At 39.1% G+C, this 22,132-nt stretch overlaps 1 protein-coding gene across 1 annotated transcript in view; it reads right to left on the reverse strand.

Moving 5' to 3' along the window:
• Positions 1-22,132, reverse strand: part of Ptp36E (protein tyrosine phosphatase 36E) — a 188,068-nt gene that overhangs the window by 145,602 nt on the left and 20,334 nt on the right. Inside the window, exon 2 of the mRNA XM_033483223.2 lies at positions 14,696-14,966. Coding sequence (XP_033339114.1) covers positions 14,696-14,963 — 268 coding nt within the window. The 5' untranslated portion in view covers positions 14,964-14,966. The remainder of the gene's footprint in view (positions 1-14,695; positions 14,967-22,132) is intronic.

Raw genomic sequence — 22,132 nt, forward strand, 5'->3', positions numbered from 1 at the left:
TAAAAAAGTTATTAAAAGTATAACTGTCGTCACAGGTCATCAGAAGACTCGATTTCTAATGCGTAAAATGCACTTTTTCATATAAAATGGAGATACCACAAGTCAGAAAAATGATTCCAGAAAACGCGAGCGCGCGCGCGCGCCGGGGAACGATATCCGTTCGCATAGTTTTTCAATACAAATGTTATGCGTTATTGAAACGCAGTTGCATACGCGCGCGCGCGCGCTGGGGAACGATATCCGTTCGCATATTTATTCAATATAAATGTAATGAAACGTTATTGAAACGCATTTGTATACGCGCGAGCGCGCGCGCGCGCGCAGTCAGCGCGAGAGGAAACAGAAGGCAAACGCAAACTTTTCGTTAGAAAGTTACCCTTACGCTAAATGTGTTTGTGTTTCTCTCTCTCTCTCTCTCTCTCTCTCTCTCTCTGTGTCTCTCTCTCTCTCTCTCTCTCTCTCTCTCTCTCTCTCTCTCTCTCTCTCTGTGTGTGTGTGTGTGTGTGTGTGTGTGTGTGTGTGTGTGTGTGTGTGTGTGTGTGTGTGTTCACAGCTGTCTGGGCGCAACGGAACCAGGTACGTAACTGCGTAATGCATACTGAACGGCACTGTATGCACGGACCTATGAAATATGATATTATAAAGCATTCGAGCCGGAGCTCCGCCGGAGCCCGCGTGTCACGGCTCCGCTGCACCGGCGAGGGCGGGTGGAGGGGTTGGGGAGGGGGTTGATATCATTGCCGAGTGTAATGATTAGACTATGGACTTTATGCATCCATAGGTAACGGGTTCGCCGAGCTCGCAGACATCCTGCGTTGCACGAGCCAGTCGGCTGACAGCTACTCTTTTTGCGCTCTATTTCCCATAAAATAAACTTCCCCCCGGCAGCGGAACGGTTTCGCGAACGATATCGCAGAGATATCGGAGAATCGCGTGCGTTCGCGGACGATGCCGGTTCGTCGGATTCATTTTTTTTTTTTCGAACCGGACGGTGGACGGTGGTGCCAGTTACTGTGCCAGTTGCCAGGATTTGTTTTAAACGTAACGAAGGAAAAGAAAGGAAACGGTTTTTATAAACCTGAGGAGAATTCTGATTTGCGAGATTGAAAGTACGATTAATCTTTTTTAGTAAAATAGTTTTGGTAATTTATAAATAATAGAATTTGTTGATTTATCGGTATACGTAAGTTTCAGTTGAATAGATAATTTTCTATAGTGTCGTCGCAATAAGGTTCCCATGAAAATTTTGTACCTTTTTTCAAATATAATTGTTTTGACTTACGGAATTTATATTGTTGTATTGTTATATTATTATATAGTTATATTTTATATTGTTGTATTTTACATTGTTATACTGTATATTATTATATTTTATATTGTTATATTATTATATTGTTATATTGTTATATTACTATATTGTTATATTATTATATTGTTATATTGTTATATTACTACATTGTTATATTATTATATTGTTATATTGTTATATTTTATATTATTACACTTTATATTGTTAAATTATTACATTGTTATATTATTATATTGTTAAATTATTACATTGTTATATTATTATATTATTATATTATTATATTATTATATTATTATATTATTATATTATTATATTATTATATTATTATATTATTATATTATTATATTGTTTTATTGTTATATTGTTATATTACTATATTGTTACATTGTGATACCATTATATTGTTATATTTTATGTTGTGATATTCCATATTATTTTATATTTTTTGTATATATATATATATATATATATATATATATATATATATATATATATGAAAAAACAAAACCTTGATTGTAACATTAAATAAATAGAAATCACTTATCTTTGAAGCGTAGCTGTAAACAAAAAATCGTACCGTACAAGATTAACAAAACTTAAGCGAAAGGTTAGTTTAAAGGCACAGTAATTGGCACGTCAAGCCAGAGGCAGCAGAGACTCTCAAATATAATAATAACAATTGCCACGATGAACCGAACCGACTTTCCGAGTGACACGCTCGCAGAGGCGAAGCATCGTGCTATCGTTCCTGAGCACATCCTATCGGCCGAAGGTCAATCACGTGGAAGGAAATCAATAGCATTCCCGCGAAGTCAGAAACGAGCACGTGGCAATACCGGCAGGAGTTCGTGTAGAAAAAGCGCGCACCGGGAAACGCGTTCCCGATAGTTCCGCGGAACATTGACGAACGCGTGTAGCAACACGACAGGAATCGCCGCTCGAAATTACGTGGAAATCGTGAATAAACGATTCAACGAGTGTCCCGTTCCATTCCAAAACGTCGCACAATGGGACATGTTACAATCAAGGTTTTGTTTTTATTCGAAAAATATAAAATAATATGAAATATCACAACGTAAAATATATATTATAAAATATAAATATAACAATATATTATATATATATTAATATTATATTATTATATTATTAATATATAATATTAATATATTATATATATTAATATTATATCATTATATTATTAATATATAATATTAATATATTATATATAATATATATATAACAATATAACAATATAATAACATAATAATATAATAATATAATAATATAATAATATAACAATATAATAATATAACAATGTAATGATTTAAGAATATAATAATATAACAATATAAAATATAACAATATAATAATATAACAATATAAAATATAACAATATAGTAATATAACAATATAATAATATAATAATATAACAATGTAATAATTTAACAATATAATAATATAACAACATAATAATATAACAATATAATATTTACACAACATCTGTGCTAATCAATTTTCGACGGAAACGCCTTAACAATTTGTCGAAGAGAATACAAAAATGCGTCGATTCGCGTAAAAGGAATTATGCGATTTCATGACAAAAAATTGTTGTCGCATTGATTTCTTATCGAATAAAAATTTTTACGCGGATTTTCATTGACACGATTTATCGTTACCTTATTATAACCTTTCGAGGCATCGTTGAAGCCGTTGCACTTTTAAGTCGATTAAGAATTCCATTCCGCCGTGCTTTTCTTTGCTCTCGAACAAAGGATTTACCAATCGTGTTTCACTTTCGCGGAAGCTTCCTTATAAACAGCTTGTACCATTCTGGGATTATACAGCCGTGCTATATAGCTACTATTAAATATATATATATATATATATATATATATATATATATATATATATATATATATATATATATATATATGTTGGAACAAGAGGGGTCGCAATAAATAGCTCCTAGAAACCGATAGCCAGTTTCTTGTCGCGCAACCGATTCCACTTAAATCCCGGGTCCCTTAAATTTATTTCTAAGCCGTGAGACCCGATGCATCGTGCTAGGCACGCTGCACGGGACCACTCTGTGCAAACAAAGCTCTTCCAAAAACGACCGCGGTGTTTCAGTTTGACAAAGGGATACGAATCTCTAATTCTGCGCCCTGTACACGTAATCGCAGGATTAATGTTTCCCTAAATGAAATTAAAGTTGCGCTACATTTCAAGGGACAAAACCAGCTCTCGGGGAAATTTACCGAACAACCTTCATTTCCATACGCTTTACTTACAAGGGTATCGCTTTCGCCTTTGAAAACCACAATAGGTTATTTATTATATTATATTATATCATGTTATATTACAGTACATTACATTGCATTACATTGCATTACATTGCAATACATTGTATTACATTGTATTATTACATTGTATTGCATTGCATTACATTGCATTACATTGTATTATTACATCGTATTACATTGTATTACACTGTATTACATTGTATTACACTGTATTAAATTGTATTGCATTGTATTACATTGCATTACATTGTATTACATTGTATTACATTGTATTATTACATTGTATTACATTGCATTACATTGTATTATTACATTGTATTATATTGTATTACATTATATTACATTGCATTACATCGAATTACATTGCATTTCATTGTATTACATTGTATTACATTGCATGTATTACGTTGTATTACATAATATTATATTATATTATATGGTACACAATCAACGTTAAAAAACGCCCAATAGAATTTCATCGAACTGAAGCTCCATGTTTCAAGATGGCCTTGTCATTCCAGCGCATCTTTTCGGACTTCTGTTATCAACTTTAACATTAATAGTCACGGTACGCGGCCACGATTGAAAACGTACGTCCCCCAATTAACATAATCAGTGTACCCGTGTGTTTGGTGTAGCTCGCGGCTGAAACAGACATAGTAAGTCTCTTAATCGGGAGGGGGGGTCCATCGATCTCCAAGTACGTTTGATCGGTTGCGCGTCAAAGCGAAGGAGGATTGAAGCCTGAATTTGCCAGGCGATCGGTCTCCCGCACGGGGAAGTCTACGCTCGGGGCGCTCTCGTATCCGCGCTGATTAAGCTTGCAGCTTTTTGGCGCAGCCCGTGGCAAAAGTGATAAAGCACAGCAGCACCTTATGGTGCAGCTTAACTCTTCTACTCAACTGATCCCGAAATTCCGCTTATCCGGCGCCCCACTTTCGCCGCTGTTTAACCGCGCAAACACGGTTCGCGACGATAATTCCATTAAATTCCGAAAGTAGACGGTGTGGGGGGAGGGAGCGAAGTTTCGCCGTGGTTATCGGGCGGTTAACGCGATTCTTTTTTTTTAAGCAAACGTAACGCATAAACGCGTGGAATTATCGCGGGTCTTTTTTGCGAATTTCATAGAATTCGCCGCGGTTGCCGGCATGCCGAACACGCTCGCGTAAAGAGTTCAACCGAAATCCTTTTGATCCGGATTCACCGTGTTTTCGAGTTCTCGCGAAACAAGCTGCGTGAACGAACGGATTTCCATAGATATCAGACACGCGCGCGCGCGCGCGTACGTTCCCGTAACATTTTTCAACCCGGCGAACTTTAATTAAATTCCTGTTACGGTGATTTCTCCCAGAAACGTTCGGACGCCGAAATTGAAACCGGCAGATCTGAGAATTCGAAGTGGCGATTCGGCGGACCTCGCGGCTCGTTTTTATAGCAGCGGTCAGCATGCCGATATACATTAATACGAGTATACAGGGTGTCTCGTAATTATGTTTGCGCCTGGAAACAGGTGATTCCTGAGGTGATTCGAAGCAACTTTTTCCTTAGCGAAAATTCAATCCGCGGCTTCGTTTACGAGTTATCGAGGAAAAACGTTGGCCAATGAGAGGCGAGCGCGGCTGGCGCGTGGCGACCCAGCCAACGAGCGCGCGAAGCGCGGTTCCGCTCATTGGCTCGGCTGACGCGCGGCGGCGGAGCTTGCCTCTTATTGGTCAGCATTTATTCGTTAATAACTCGTGAACGAAGCCGCGGATTGAATTTCCGCAAAGGAAAAAGTTGCTTCAAATCACCTCGGGAATCAGCTCTTTCCCGGTGTTAACATAATTATGGAACACCCTGTATAGCAATGCTAGAATAAAAACGATGACTTAACTGTTTTATTTTTAATTTTTTGTCACGATTCGAAGGCAATTCGGAGGCCACGTGACACGATTCGACGGAGATTGGTCACGTGTCTTAACCAACTCACGTCCAAACAGACCATTTTAAGTTGTCCGCCCTTAGCATCGACGTAGCGATAAATTACATAGGCGTAGCACTAGCACAGGGAAATTCAGGGCAACCCAAAATTTGGAATTTCCGGGAGAAATTGCTGTACCTCTTATCGTGAAGAGTCGTTTCCGTTGACACGATCACGAATGTGGTTATTCCACCGAGATTACTATCATTTTCATTGCGAATTATAAACAAATTGTACCGATATTAGGATCGAATCGAACTGCTCACTCTGTTCGATATTCTTAACTTTTTGCACTATAAGAATGATTCAGTCTCGTGACGAATGGTTCGCGCATAATCTATTAAATATGATCATGTCATTTCACATTTATTCCGAAATGAAACCAAATTTGATTCGTCCATTTATCAAGATTCGGGAACTAAAGTAAATTGAGACATGCAAGAAGTAAGTATTATGCAAGCGGTTCACTTCCGTTCTTTATCTGGAGAATCACATTTGTGACCTAGAATCGAACCGAGGGCACAAGAAGATCGATATGTCGGAAAGCTAAGGAATTCGATATTTAAATCCTTCTTTGAAAGTAAGGTGGAACGGGAAATCTATACGAATTACCGGTTTATATCGACGCCGACGAAAAATCGATCTATCGAAATGAGTCAATCGAGTCGAGTTAAGACTCGAGAGACTTCATAATTGACTAAAATGAGATAGGGACGTACGAGAAATACATATTGTGCAGAAGTGGTTAACTCTGTTTTTTATCTTGAGAATATTAATTTGTGACCTAGTATCGAACCGAGGGTACAAGAAGATCGATATGTTGGAAAATTAAGGAATTCAATATTTATAAAATGTATTTAACGGATTTCATTTAACTAATCTTTTTATTACTTTTATACTTTGTAAGGTATATATATATATATATATATATATATATATATATATATATATATATATATACACCTTACAAATAAATCTTATATATAATAATAATATAATGTATATATAATCTTCTTTACTATAGTAGAAGAGAAACAGATATATATATCAGTTTCTCTTCTACTATAGTAAAGAAGATTATATATACATTATATTATTATTATATATAAGATTTATTTATTTCTATTTTTATTTATTTATTATTATTATTTACTTATTATTATTTTTATTTATTCAATATTATCATTTATTTCTATATACAAGATTATATACGAGATTATAGAGGGTGTCCCAAAAAGGTCTTGCAATCCGTTAGTAGGGGTTTCCTGAGGTCATTTGAAGCAACTTTTTCCTTTACAAAAATTTTCTCCGAGGCTTCGTTCACGAGTTATTCACGAAAAACAATGACTAATCAGAGGCGGCCTCGGCTGGCGCGAGACGGCCGAGCCAATGAGCGCAACTGGGCTTCGCGCGCTCGTGGACTGGGCCGCCGCGCGCCAGACGAGCTCGCCTCTCATTGGTCGCCGTTTTTCGTTAATAACTTGTTAACGACGCCTCGGAGGAAATTTGTGTAAAGGAAAAAGTTACCTCAAATGACCACAGGAACCTCCCATTTTCAATAGATTAAATTATAAATATCTCATTATAATTTATATTATATATTTATATTATTATAATTATAAATTACAAATACCATACTATAATTTATATTATATTTACATTATTGTTATAATTATAAATTATAAATGCCGTATTATAATTTATATTACATTTACATTATCATTATAATTATAAATGCCGTATTATAATTTATATTATATTTACATTATTATTATAATTATAAATGCCGTATTATAATTTATATTATATTTACATTATTATAATTATAAATTATAAATACCGCAAATTAAACAATACAAGTTACGGAAATTCGATTTTATAAAATTCATACAGTTTTCTCCTCGCTATCCGATGAAACAAGCAATCAATTCTTATCAATCTAGCGGAGGACGCGTGATTTTCACGGTGTCCCCCGAACGGCTGCGCCTTCGCATCGAATTTTCACGCGATGGACTAGAAATATTGCATAAAATGACACACGAAAGACTGCAGGGACGACGAAGAGGTGCCGTGCTAAAAGCGTCTAAAACGTTTCGGAAAGCCCTCCCGGCAGAAACGCCGTGCTTGATCGAATCAAGTTACGGATCTGCTTTATCCCCGGCGCTGACGCTGTAACGAAGGGAAAAGAAAGGTCTTTACGGACCTCCGCGGAACGTTGCTCCGCCTTTCGCCACGAAAATGCTGCCTCCTCGGCGGCCAATCGTACTTATTAAATGCAAATTTCTTTTACGCTCTTCGTAACATCGTGGCCCTCTAACTCCCCCCCACCACCACCACCCCCCGCCCCACCATAGTCCACGCGGCGCCGCCGGGCAAACCGGACGCCGAATGTCGCGCCTCGATTCTCAATTAAATTCGAGTCTCATTCAAATGAATTTTTCAAGAATACATTTCCACCGTACAAAACGTTATCACGCGGCACGATTTTTCTTATTATATTCCCGCGAAAAATAGGTCATCGAATGTTCGACCATTTTATCCGGCAATATTCAAACAGCATTTTAATTTTCATTCGAGACGGCGCTCTTCTTTATTCGCAGGTTTCGATTATTAAGTGCACGGCTCCTCTCTTTCGAGCGAGAGATTTCATTTTATGGTAGGTCTTTTTCTTTTTTTTTTTTATCTCTTTTACACTTTGCACAAAGGTGCACGCTGTCGATTAAGAAACAAACAAATTCTGCGCGCGTTCAAGGATTATTTAATGCTCGCCCGTTGAATTAATTCCGTGCTATTATTGATGCGATGTGAATTAATTTCATTCTCACTAATTTCGTCAAAGCGCGACGAGTATACTCGTCGCGACATAAAATGCTGCCGATTCTTCTTGACGAGTATACTCGTCGAACACAGCTAACTGGTTGAAGAAATTCCCTATTTTGAAGGAAGGTCGCTACTTTTTAAGCGCGACGAGTATACTCGTCGAACATAGCTAACTGGTTAAGAGAACTCCCTATTTTGAAGGGAGGTCGCTACTTTTTTCCGCGTGACGAGTATACTCGTCGCGACAGAAAATACTATCGCTTCTTCAAAATACTGCCACTTCTCTATGACGAGTATACTCGTCGCGACAGAAAATACTATCGCTTCTTCAAAATACTGCCACTTCTCTATGACGAGTATACTCGTCGCGACAGAAAATACTATCGCTTCTTCAAAATACTGCCACTTCTCTATGACGAGTATACTCGTCGCGACAGAAAATACTATCGCTTCTTCAAAATACTGCCACTTCTCTATGACGAGTATACTCGTCGCGACGCAAAATACTGCCGCTTCTCCTTGACGAGTATACTCGTCGAACATAGCTAACTGGTTAAGAGAACTCCCTATTTTGAGGGAAGGTCGCTACTTTTTTCCGCGTGACGAGTATACTCGTCGCGACGCAAAATACTGCCGCATCTCCTTGACGAGTATACTCGTCGAACATAGCTAACTGGTTAAGAGAACTCCCTATTTTGAGGGAAGGTCGCTACTTTTTTCCGCGTGACGAGTATACTCGTCGCGACAGAAAATACTATCGCTTCTTCAAAAGACTGCCACTTCTCTATGACGAGTATACTCGTCAAACTCAGTTGACCGGTTAAGTCACGATTTAATTGGTCTGGGTAAAAATAGACCCAGAGAGAAATTCTCTCACACAACATAACCTTGTATATCCTACAATAGCGTCTCATAGCATCGGCAACAATGTAGCAAACACTGCAGCAAACGAAAATTTTATTATCCACGTAATTGCTCACGGATGAAATTTTTGATAAACATTCGACCGGTATTGCCGGCAGTTTCTTCCTCCCCCGGCGTTAATACGTTAATAAATTAAGAAACGCGTGAAGGGTTTCGTGATCCTCGCCGAAACTTCCTAATTCCCGTGGGTCATTATAACCGGAATTCATCGCGTGTACACCCTTCGGGCCCGTGAAACTCGCGAGAAAGAAGTTTCCAGCAAGTTCCGTCCGCCCCGCTGCCTCCCACTCCGCCGCCCGAACGTTGCAGCATAATATACAGGGTGTCCCAAAAATGTCCCGAAAGTGGCGGGTTCCTCGGGTCGTCCGAAGCAACTTTTTCCTTTGCAAAAATTTTCTCCGAGACACCTTTAACGTGTTATTAACGAAAAACAGTGACCAATGAGAGGCGAGCTCGGCTGAGCGGGACCGCGCTTCGCGCGCCGGTTGACTGGGCCGCCTCGCGTCAGCCGTACTCGATCGCGCGCGGCTGACGCCCCGCCCTCGCGACCACTGCCGCTGCGTCAGACGGCCGGCGCGACGCGGCATTGGCCGCGAGGGCGGAGTGCCGGCCTTGCCTTGCCTCTGATTGGTCACCGTTTTTCGTTAATAACTCGTAAACGAAGCCGCGGATCGCATTTTCGCTGAGGAAAAAGTTACTTCAAATGACCTGAGGAATCCTCTAGTTTCGGATTGCGAGACATTTTTCGGGACACCCTGTATATTTATCCGTCATACGTCCGCGGCGGCTTTTATTGCCGCGAAGCGACGTTGTACGCGCGGCGCACTGTCAAGCCGTTCCCGGCCGTTCCGGGACAAGTTTTCGCGGTGAAGTTTTCCGGCTCATTTTCTAACGAGACGTCAAGTCCCGGGGACGAGGAGGAATCGAAAAGTGGCGAGGAAAACTTTCGCGACGGAATTAAATTGAAACGAATTAAAGGTAGCCGTCGTCGGCGCGCAGCTGACGGCCGTTCGTTCGGCTCTCTCGTCGTAATACGTCCCGGGCCGTTCGATGAAATTCGGAACAGCGAGGAGAACCCGCTGGAAAGTCTCATTAATCTCGTGTCGCGGATCTTTCTTATCGTAATTAAAAAAAAAAAGGAAAAAGAAGGAAAGGTACCCGCCGCGATTCTTTCAGTTTGCATATTTTATAATGGAAAATTCTCGCTTCGAGCGAAGCTAATTAAAAAGGGGCCGTCGTGTTGCTGCTCACTCCAGGCTTCCATTGAAATCGGAATCCCTGATCCATTATCTTTTCGCGTGTTTGTCCCTCTTGCCGACTAATGATCATTTCTTTTCTTATTTTCCGTTTTTTTTTCAGGAAAAATATTTTACGCCCGATGCGCGGGAGAGGAGATTAACAACTGCTCGCTGTACTTTGTGAATGTAACGGATGTCCTGCTAAAAATCAATGAAACTGCTGGACGTAGCTGCGACACAGCTTTGAAATCACTTTAGGCAATGAACTTCTGGTAGGATGAATTCAAACTTTTACAGAGAGGGAAATAGGTTGGTCGCGCGAATTAATCCTCGAGCCATCTTTCATTTTAAAAACAATCATTTCTGTTTCATTGCTGTTGCATTTCTTTATTATGTAACAAAGGATTCCTGATATTACTGTTATTATTATTACTATTGCTATTATTATTATCGTTATTACAATTATTATTATTATTATTATTATTACTACTGCTATTATTATCATTATTGTCATTTTATTATCTTTTTTAATTATTGTTAGTATAATTATTATTACTACTGCTATTATTATTATCATTATTGTTATTAATACCTTTTATAATAATCATTATTCTTATTACTATTATTATTATTACTACTGCTATTATTATTATTATTACTACTGTTATTATTATCATTATTGTTACTATTCTCTTTTTTAATTGTTATTATCACTATCACGTTCTATACATTTTCTTCATCATATATTAAGTAACTTCAAACAATAATGCAGTTTTGATGCAGCAGAATCATCAGTTTCGACTTACAATTGTTTAACAATGTAATTCACGAATTAACGTAAGCACCTAATATGCCAGAATATACAGGGTGTCCTATAATCATGTTAACACTCGCAAAGGGATGTCCCGAAAAATGTCTCGCAATCCGAAACTAGAGGATTCCTCAGGTCATTCGAAGAAACTTTTTCCTCAGCGAAAATGCGATCCGCCGCTTCGTTTGCGAGTTATTAACGAAAAACTGAGATCAATGAGAGGCGAGGATCGCCCGGCGCTCCGCCCTCGCGGCCAACGCCGCGTCGCGCCGGCCGTCTGACGCAGCGGCAGCGGTCGCGAGGGCGGGGCGTCAGCCGCGCACGATCTCTCATTGGTCACCGTTTTTCGTTAATAACTCGTAAACGAAGCCGCGGATCGCATTTTCGCTGAGGAAAAAGTTACTCCGGACGACCTCAGGAATCGCTCCGTCGCCTGTGTTAACGTAATTATGGGACACCCTGTACGCGTACACTCGAAGGTAACGATTCAGCAATGAATCCATAACGAGTTCAGCGGATCCGCGCGGAGACACTGCTGCCGCAGCCGCACAAAGCGGACACGCGTAATTTCGTTCGTCCTTTTTATACGCTCGCGAGCATTTTTAAATAATGAAAGACCGCGTCTGGGTGCTCTCGAATTGCCCTCGGATTCGCCAAAAAAAGGCGTTTTCGTTAATGAGGTCCGCCTTGGGTCCGCTGTTACGTCCGTCGTTTTAGCGCTGCAAAAATATATATAAGTCGTCCCCAGGACACGTTGATCGTTTTATCCATATCAAATACATGTAAATTGCCGTTGGGGGAGGGGGAGAGGGGAGGGGGCAAAGTGACGCGTCACGAACCGAGAAAAGTTAAAGCGGACCGTCGCGGAAATATAGAGGTAGGTAGGTCGTAATAGGCACGGTCAACGTCGTCGGACGCTGGATTAAAGGATTTACTTCGTTAAAAATGAAACAAAAGTTCCCCTTGATCCGCAGCTAAGGTTTTCACTTCAGCGCGATACGAGCATCAGCGATTACACCCGGGGGCAACCCAGTTTTTTATGGTCATCCCAATGGCGTAGCTGAAAACCGTGACGGAAAGCCGAACACGATCTTTCGCTCGGCTCGTGTTGCACGTGTTACGATACAAACAGATGTTGTACGAACAGAAGGGTTTCACGAAAACGTTGCAAGTCAAGCTTGGAAAGAAGTGATTTTTTTTGTGATGATTTGAAGAAACTCGGTTCTCGGCGGAAATGATCTCGGCAGCTTCGTTGACGAGCTACACGGTAAATTCTTCCTAATTGACGCATCTTATTTGATTTACTGATATTAGTCATTATTGAAAGTTTCATAAAAAATGTTATTGAAAATATTATATTAAATGAATAATTATAATTATGTATATATTATATATATATAATATTATTATTTATATAATATATATAATATTTATATAATATTATTATATATATATAATTATAAGACGTGCCAAATGTCCTATGAACAGTCCACGAACGGCCTAGAAACGTCCTGCGTTAAAAATCAAGACGTCCCGAATGTCCTATGAACAGCCTACGAACGGCCTAATAACGGCCTAGAAACGTCCCGCGCTAAAAAATCAAGTCGTCCACGAGACGTCTTAAAGACGTCCCGAATGTCCTATGAACAGCCTACGAACGGCCTAATAACGGCTTAGAAACGTCCCGCGTTAAAAATCAAGACGTCCACGAGACGTCTTAAAGACGTCCCGAATCGGACGTCCTTCTAACGTCTGAAATAAGACGTCTCAAAGACGTCCCGAATCAGACGTCCTCTTAACGCCTGAAATAAGACGTCTTAAAGACGTCCATTTTAGGGCGTTACGACGTTCAGACCTAAAATGGACATAAAATGAACATTTTCAAGACGTTCAGACCTAGAATGGACATAAAATGGACATTTTCAGGACGTCCAGTGCTTATCGGGAAGCACGTAAAATTCTTTTCTTCATTTTTCCCGAGTACGGTAGGATGGGAATGTCCATTACGCGATATCATAATCATTATCATTACGCGATATTATATGTAAATCGAACAAATAACTCATAAAATCACCATTGCGACGTAAACAATCGTAAATTCAAAAAAATTAGTGACCCGTCGTTTCGACGGATTCCGCGACTGTCTAGGCGTTGAATGTAAAACGCGATCGAAATGGAACACCCGGTACCTTCGTGATCGAGAGAACGAAATCGGTGACCAGAACGCCACGCGGCTCTCTTCGCGAGCTTCGACGGTTAACAAACGACGGGGAAATCTGAGTATCTGGTCCCCTGATTCGTGGACACCCGGTGTCAAGGATCCGCGGACGAGGGAAAATAGCGCGACGGTCAACGATAGAAGACCGCGTATCAGTTGGCCGCGCGGTTGTTAACCCTTTCGCTACGGGCGGATTCTCCGTCGCGGTACTTCTGCTGAACAGAGCGCTGCGACATCACTGCACGCTACGCGACGGCGATCGTCAGCGGAAGTCGGTACTCCGCGGCGGTCGGCGGAGAACCTAAGCTGTTTGAATTGAATGAATTTTTCGAACGAAAAAATTTTTCTCCAAAGGGTATTTATAAATAAAGGGTATTCCAGGGTATTTTATAACGTCTTAGCATGCGCTCTTTAATTTACAGGATGAGAGGAAATAACATTATGCAATATAATGCATCTTATGGAAAGCCACTATAGTGGTCCGTAGTACCTCAGTGGCACCAAATGGAAAGCCACTATAGTGATCCGTAGTACCTCAGTGGCACCAAATGGAAAGCCACTATAGTGGTCCGTAGTACCTCAGTGGCACCATATGGAAAGCCACTATAGTGATCCGTAGTACCTCAGTGGCACCATATGGAAAGCCACTATAGTAGTCCGTAGTACCTCAGTGGCACCAAATGGAAAGCCACTATAGTGGTCCGTAGTACCTCAGTGGCACCATATGGAAAGCCACTATAGTGGTCCGTAGTACCTCAGTGGCACCATATGGAAAGCCACTATAGTGATCCGTAGTACCTCAGTGGCACCATATGGAAAGCCACTATAGTGGTCCGTAGTACCTCAGTGACACCAAATGGAAAGCCACTATAGTGGTCCGTAGTACCTCAGTGGCACCATATGGAAAGCCACTATAGTGGTCCGTAGTACCTCAGTGGCATCATATGGAAAGCCACTATAGTGGTCCGTAGTAGCGAAAGGGTTAATCCCCGTCGGATATGAAGCCGGGCGAAAGGCCGGCCGCCGGAGCCAATGGGAAACGAGAGACGGGCGGATCTCTCGTCTAACGACGCGCGGCCGGTGTACTACCGTGGATGACTCACGCGACTCACCGAACGAGATGAGGCCGCTGTTCAGCATCGACAGCTTGATCTGGTTGGGAATGGAGGCGAGGCTGTGCCCGGTGTTAAGATGGCGCTTCCGCGGCGGCTTCTCCTGCGCCCGCGGCGCGCTACGGCTTCTGTGATGGTGGTGGTGCTTCCGGTGGGAGTGCGAATGAGAACCACCGGCGGTCGAGGTAGCGCCGGTCCGATCCGAGCCGACGCTGCTCAGGCCGACCACGCCGCCGCCGGCGGTCGATTGTGTTCGCATCGACGACATTTTCTGGAAAACGGAAATACGGAAGAACGGTCAGAAGATACGTACGAAGGATGGACGAGGCTCGATCATCGAGAACGAATGAATCTTTCATCCGGTGCATGCGCTTCTTATCGATCTCCCGGCGTTTGCTGTTTCATCCATGAAATGGATGATTCTCGATTATGGGGATCAACGATCCTACTTCGGGCGTTCCCCCCCGTAGCGTTAAAAATCGCTAAACGCTTTTCTGTGGAGTCGTGACGCTCGGCGAGAAAATTATGCGCGCGAAATTTTCGAGGCGATCTCGGGCGACGTGTTTTTGAACGTGAAGGTTTAAACGTTTATTGAACGATTTAATTTATGATTTGTATAATGTTTAGAATGTTTTTGACTGAGAATGACAGTCTATCGGATGAACGAGAATTATGTGCTTTATTTTGTAGAAATATAGAGAAAATCATTAAATTTGATTTATCATTAAATAATGTGGATGATGCAGAATCTGACAAAGGGGAATAAATGGGAATAAATTGGATAAACGTTTTTATTGAATTCTGCAAATAAATTTATCATTTACTATTTTATCATTTACTATTAATGCTGTTAGTAATATTTACTTGTAAATAATAATACTATTAATAATACTTATTTATTAATAATAATACTATTAATAATATTTATTTATTAATAATAATGCTATTAATTATATTGATTTATTAATAATAATGCTGTTAATAATATTTACTTGTAAATAATAATACTATTAATAATACTTATTTATTAATAATAATACTATTAATAATATTTATTTATTAATAATAATGCTATTAATTATATTGATTTATTAATAATAATGCTGTTAATAATATTTACTTGTAAATAATAATACTATTAATAATACTTATTTATTAATATTTATTTATTAATAATGATACTATTAATTATATTGATTTATTAATAATAATGCTGTTAATAATATTTACTTATAAATAATAATACTATTAATAATACTTATTTATTAATAATGATACTATTAATAATACTTATTTATTAATGATTATACTATTAATAATATTCACTTATTAATAATAATACTATTAATAATATTTACTTATTAATAATAATACCGTTAATAATATTTACTTATTAATAATAAAACTATTAATTACATTTACTTATTAATAATAATACTATTAATTATTATACTCTTCCATATAACAAGCATAAAAAAGATTTTATTACAGTGCAGTTTTTAAAGAAAAAATCGAAATTTTCACAATGAGTTTAACACCTCGTTACAGAGCAGCGGTGGGAGGGGTGGGGGGGCGGATAAATCGCTTTGATTTGATCGAGTTTTTATGGTCGCTAAATGGCCGCGTTAATCAATGAAACGCGTTTACAGTCACTTACGAAAGTATTCACTTTTCTGATTGCCGGAAAATCATCGATGTTGATACTGTCATAATTTCGTAAACGAAAATATGGTTCACCGACGAACCTGGACTCTCATTTCGAAGTTTGAAGCCTCCACTTTCGCAGTCCATCATTTTCTGGTAACATGTTTCTACCCGCAATATAGCGGGTAGGAAAATGAAGGCTTGTTTTCCCTCGAAAATGACACGAAATGAAACGTTTCCAAAAACATTGAAGAATTTTGTTTCGCAATCAAGTCTGCCGTTGATTTGGAAATTGGAAACATCCCCGTTGCAATCACGCTGTAAAAATTTATTCACGATTTTTTTCTTATTCGTGTAGAACTATCGTATATTACCTTGTACAGTCCCTCACAAAAAGTATTCGTCCACCTTCTAAAATGCAACGACTTCTTTCAAACTGGTCTAACTGGCTCGAATCTTTTTTTCGAAGTGTTAAATATGGAAAATTATTATTAAATTAAGGGAGAATTAATTTTTACGTGATTCGATTCTGTGTAAAAAATTCTATAGAAAAACATTTTTTCGAAATTTTATTTGGAAAATAAAACCAGCTTCTAAAATGCAACGACTTTTTTCAAACTGGTCTAATTGGCTCAAATCTTTTTCTTTGAGAGTTAAATATCGAAAATTATTATTAAATTAAGGAAGAATTAATTTTCACGTGATTCGATTCTATGTAAAAAAGATTCTATAGAAACATATTTTTTCGAAATTTTATTCGGAAAATAAAACCACCTTCTAAAATGCAACAACATTTTTCAAACTGGTCTAACTGACTCGAATCTTTTTCTTTAAGTGTTAAATATAGAAAATTATTATTAAATGAAGGAAGAATTAATTTTCACGTGATTCGATTCTATGTAAAAAAAATTTCTATAGAAACATATTTTCTCGAAATTTTATTTGTAAAATTACTAGTATTTGATCTTCAGCCACCCCCCTCCCTTAAGTGCACCATCGCGGCATAAACAATGAGCTTTAAGTTCGGCGCACGGAATAAATGATATCTTTGTAAAATTAGCTCGCGGAAGATGTAACGCGACATGTATTCGGATAGAAGTTCTCCGGCCAGTGGGGTTCCGCCGAACGTCGCACGAGAAGTTTGAAAATTAAATCCTGGTTGTTCGCCGTCTGAAATTTCCCGAGCCACCTTCGAAACGAACTTCTTGGCGGAGCCGAAAGGAAGAACTTCCCATTCTCGGTTTCGAGTTGCGCCTCGACTCGTGCAGGGCGCGCCACGCCCTGCGTCGGCACTTCCGCGCAGACACAACGGATTCAAAATGCAGAGTACATACACCGCCGGTGACTCGCGACGAGTTCTACATAGACTAGACAGAATACGGCGCGCGCCGCGCTGCCCCCCACCCCCCACTCCTTAGAACCGTGGCAATCGCAGCAGCCAACACGTCTCGCGCGTCGCGGAGAGTTCGACAACAATTTTCGGGACAATTTTAATGGCTTCGTCCGCGCCGGGCTGACGGTAACAACGAAACTTCAACGAACGTGGAAACGTGCGACGGGTTGTCGCGGCGAATGAAAGCAATAGGCAGCGTAAAAAAAGCGTTCGTGGCGCTCACGGTCGATCGTGAAATCCTTAAATTTCGCGGTCGATTCCCGCAGCTGCTAAAACCGGGCGAGCGCCTCGCTTTGACTGGCTGCGCGGCCTGTGCCCGAGAGCAGCACGCGGACTGGCAGAGAATAGAGACGGCCGGCTCGGCCAGTTGGCAGACGCCGAACGAAAGAGAGGAGAGAACAACGGCTCTGCACGCGTGCGTCCTCGCGGTCGTCGCGGCCGGAAACACGAGACTGTATTAGGCCTGTTGCGTGCGAATTCTTGGATTTTTCGTTGCAACGTTTATTTCGTCGGACGAATATTATCGATCGCGTGCTGGACGACTAAGGCAGATGTGCCAGTTATCGTGTCCTTAAATTATCCTTTCTTCGACTTCTTTTTTATTTCATTATTAGGCAGTTTATTCGAACAAAAATACCGAAATGAATTTGAGATATTAATCGAAATAAAAGATAAGTTTATAGGTTAGTTATTCCGTAGTGATCATGCATAGGTAATTACGTATATCATTGTGTGATTACTAGTCTGTGGATCTTTATGCAACATTGAAATCTGGTTTGATTGTTGGCATTTTTTAATAAATTGAAATCTCAATCGGATGGTGTCGTTAAATTTATCGCCTGCATTCACTATTTTGTATTACACCTTTTGTCACCAATACCTAATAATAAGCAACGCTATCATAAGCAGCGTTTAATTAAAATTGTCTATATGGATTGCAACAAAATAATAATATAGTATAATGTAATGTAATGTAATGTAATATAATTGTAATGTAATGTAATTGTAATTGTAATGGAATGGAATGGAATTGTAATGGAATGTAATTGTAATGTGATGTAATTGTAATGTAATGTAATTGTAATGTGATGTAATTGTAATGTAATGTAATTGTAATGTGATGTAATTGTAATGTAATGTAATTGTAATGTAATTGTAATGTAATTGTAATGTAATTGTAATGTAATTGTAATGTAATTGTAATGTAATTGTAATGTAATTGTAATGTAATTGTAATGTAATTGCAACGTGACATAATGTAATTGTAATGTAATGTCGGTTGCATCGCAGTGACTCGTTACATCGCATCGAATCAAAACCGATTACATCGCATATGATCGAAGAAAGTTCCATGTTGCAGCTACATCTCCGAATCGCGAATTACGTACGAATTCTCCGTCTGGGTCTTGCATGGGAAGTCTCTAATCGCTTCTCGCTAAACGTGTAATAAGAACTGTCCGCTGAAATTAGTTCCGCGAAGGTGGTAATTTTTTACTAATTATACAGCGTTCCCTTCCTTGCACCGGAAGTGCCTCCTCGTTTCCCCTTTGTCACTCAAAGGGCGGATTAACTGCCGACAATCAGGCAGTAATTGCCAGCTGATGAAAAATTAATTGGTACTTGGTTTACGTTCAATTAGCTGGTGCCGCGATACCAGCTCCTCTTAATAATATTTCTTTGCGCAGTTCGGATTTGTTTATTCGTCTCGTTTTTGTCGCGGAACAATGACGAATTTCGATCAACGGCGTTGCGAAACGCCGGCGGTGCGGACTCTTGTGATAAAAAAAAACATACCTCCGAAATCGCAAATAACTTGAAAGCGAACAGTGTGCTTGTTTGATCAAGTTGGGAGAGAGAGAGGGGGGGGGGGGAGAGCGCGAGAGTAAGAGGGAGAGAGCGCGAGAGTCAGAGAGCGCGAGAGAGAGAGCGCGAGAGTGAGAGAGCGCGGGAGTGAGAGAGCGCGAGAGTGAGAGAGCGCGAGAGTGAGAGAGCGCGCGAGAGAGAGCGCGAGAGAGTGCGAGGGAGAGCGCAAGAGAGAGAGCGCGAGAGTGAGAGTGCGCGCGAGAGAGAGCGCGAGAGAGAGAGTGCGAGGGAGAGCGCAAGAGAGAGAACGCGAGAGTGAGAGAGCGCGAGAGAGAGAGAGAGAGAGCGAGAGTGAGAGAGAGAGAGAGGCGACAGAGAGAGAGAGAGAGAGAGAGAGAGAGAAAGAGAGCCGGAGAGAGATGAATGGAAAGAGAGAGGAGAGAGAGAGAAGAGGGAAAGAGGGAGAGAGATCGAAAGCATTTAAATGCGCGGGTTAGTCATCGAAAGATACTTTTGTATCATGTGCAACGTATATTTAGCGGGCTAATCGAGATTTTCCCGTGTTTCCACGAATCATAGTGTCACCGAAAATATCACTAGAATAGTTATATAACCGAGGGATGAGTCAACGCGTGCTGAGTGTCGCGATAATGTTTTGTTCAGTTTGAAGACATCGACTTGTCAGTCATAACTCGTCCGCCGTTATTTAATGGTGCTATAATTGACCGCGGTTATGCAACATCGAATTGACCCGTGCACGGACCAGAAACTGTGTCCTCGTGCCTCGCGAATTTTCATTTATTTAGATTTCAGGGGAACAATAACTGCTTTCTTCAAATGCATTTGGTAATTATTGTAACATACAACGCGAGGCAGTTTCGAACTTATAATTAAACTGTGGATCTTTATGTATTAAAAAAAATAATAATAAATAAAAAGATGAGTAAATTAAAAAGAGAATTGTAAAGATATTGTTGAATAATTTTTACTTGATTTTTATCGGCCCCTATTAAGGCAAACGTAGTTCTCCGCGAACCGAGGGTGATTTACCCCCCAGTAAGGGTGGCAGGTTATAAATCCACCAATTTGTTATAGCAAAATAATTTGTTAGAATGAAATCTAAGATTTTTTTGAAGGTTATATGAACTCTTCGCAGCTTTCAAGTCTTTAAAACGTGCATCGAAACGATCAGGGGTAGTTTACCCCGTGTCGAGGGTGACTGACAATACCAACGCAGACATGCCAGAAATTAAGTTTATAACAAGTTTGATAATAATCCTTCAACTAACTTCAAGCGATTTTTCGTATTTCGTCTTATCAGCTTCGAGGGGTAACTTCTCCCCCTAAATTTGAGATTGGGCCAATATAAAAAATTACTACTTTTCCTTGTACCAACAAGAAAATAGTTTGCTAAGAGCATCTCTTTATTATTAAAAGATTAATTGTTATATAATAATAATAATTATTATTATTATTATTATTATTATTATTATTATTATATAACAATTAATCTTTTAATATATAGTAATATATATAATATATTGTTAAAATATATAATAATTAATATTAAAATAATCAATAACTAATATTGTCAAAATATATAATAATTAATATTATAATAAACAACAATTAATATCGTCGAAAGATTAATCATTATTGTTAAAAGACACAATAATGAATATTATAATGAACAATAATTCGTTGTTGGTGCAATTACTGAAACAATTAATTATATATACCGCGATTAATTAAATATTGCAGTTGCATCCAATATATAGCAATATATTTAATTATTTATGCACGTTGCGAGGAACATCTCGGACATCGTTCGAAGCAATTGATAATTTAGTGTTACGTCTCGATCGATTAAAAAGATTCTGGACTGCTCGATGACGTAACAGCGTCTACGCGAGGAAACTAAAAGGCGAATACACACGGGGGCCGTCGAAGTTTAATATTATTTGAAACGGTGCGCGCATGTCAGACGCGCAAGTAGAAACGGACATAGCGCCGTATATGATCGGACAAAGTGGGCCCGTCATGCAACATGTATTTCACTAGCAGGCAACCGGATAACCGCGACAGCCGTGAAAAGACGGACTGTGCTTTCCAAATGATGTACTTAAATACCACCGTCAATTTCGCAGAGTTCCTACCGAGAAATGAAGTCTCGCCAGAGCTCCGATTATACACGCTTCTACACGCGATTCCGTTGACACGAATTTATAAAAGAATTTAGACGAATTCAAACGAATTTCAACGAACTTTAGGCTGCGGATCCTTGCGAATCGGTGGTTTTTACGCGTTCTTTAAAAAGCAAAACAAACACGTTTGCTTTTTTTAAAATAGCAAACGTGTTCCAAAAAAAAGGTGAACCACGTTCCCATCGCATTTTTACCATTATTATATACTTTATTGTTATATTTTATATTTATATTTTATATTATATTTTATTATATTTTATATTATATTATATTATATTATATTATATTATATTATATTATATTATATTTTATATTATATTATATTATATTATATTATATTATATTATATTATATTATATTATATTATATTATATTATATTATATTATATTATA

Source organism: Megalopta genalis, chromosome 8 (genome assembly GCF_051020955.1).
Source record: "Megalopta genalis isolate 19385.01 chromosome 8, iyMegGena1_principal, whole genome shotgun sequence".
Lineage (NCBI taxonomy): Eukaryota > Metazoa > Arthropoda > Insecta > Hymenoptera > Halictidae > Megalopta > Megalopta genalis.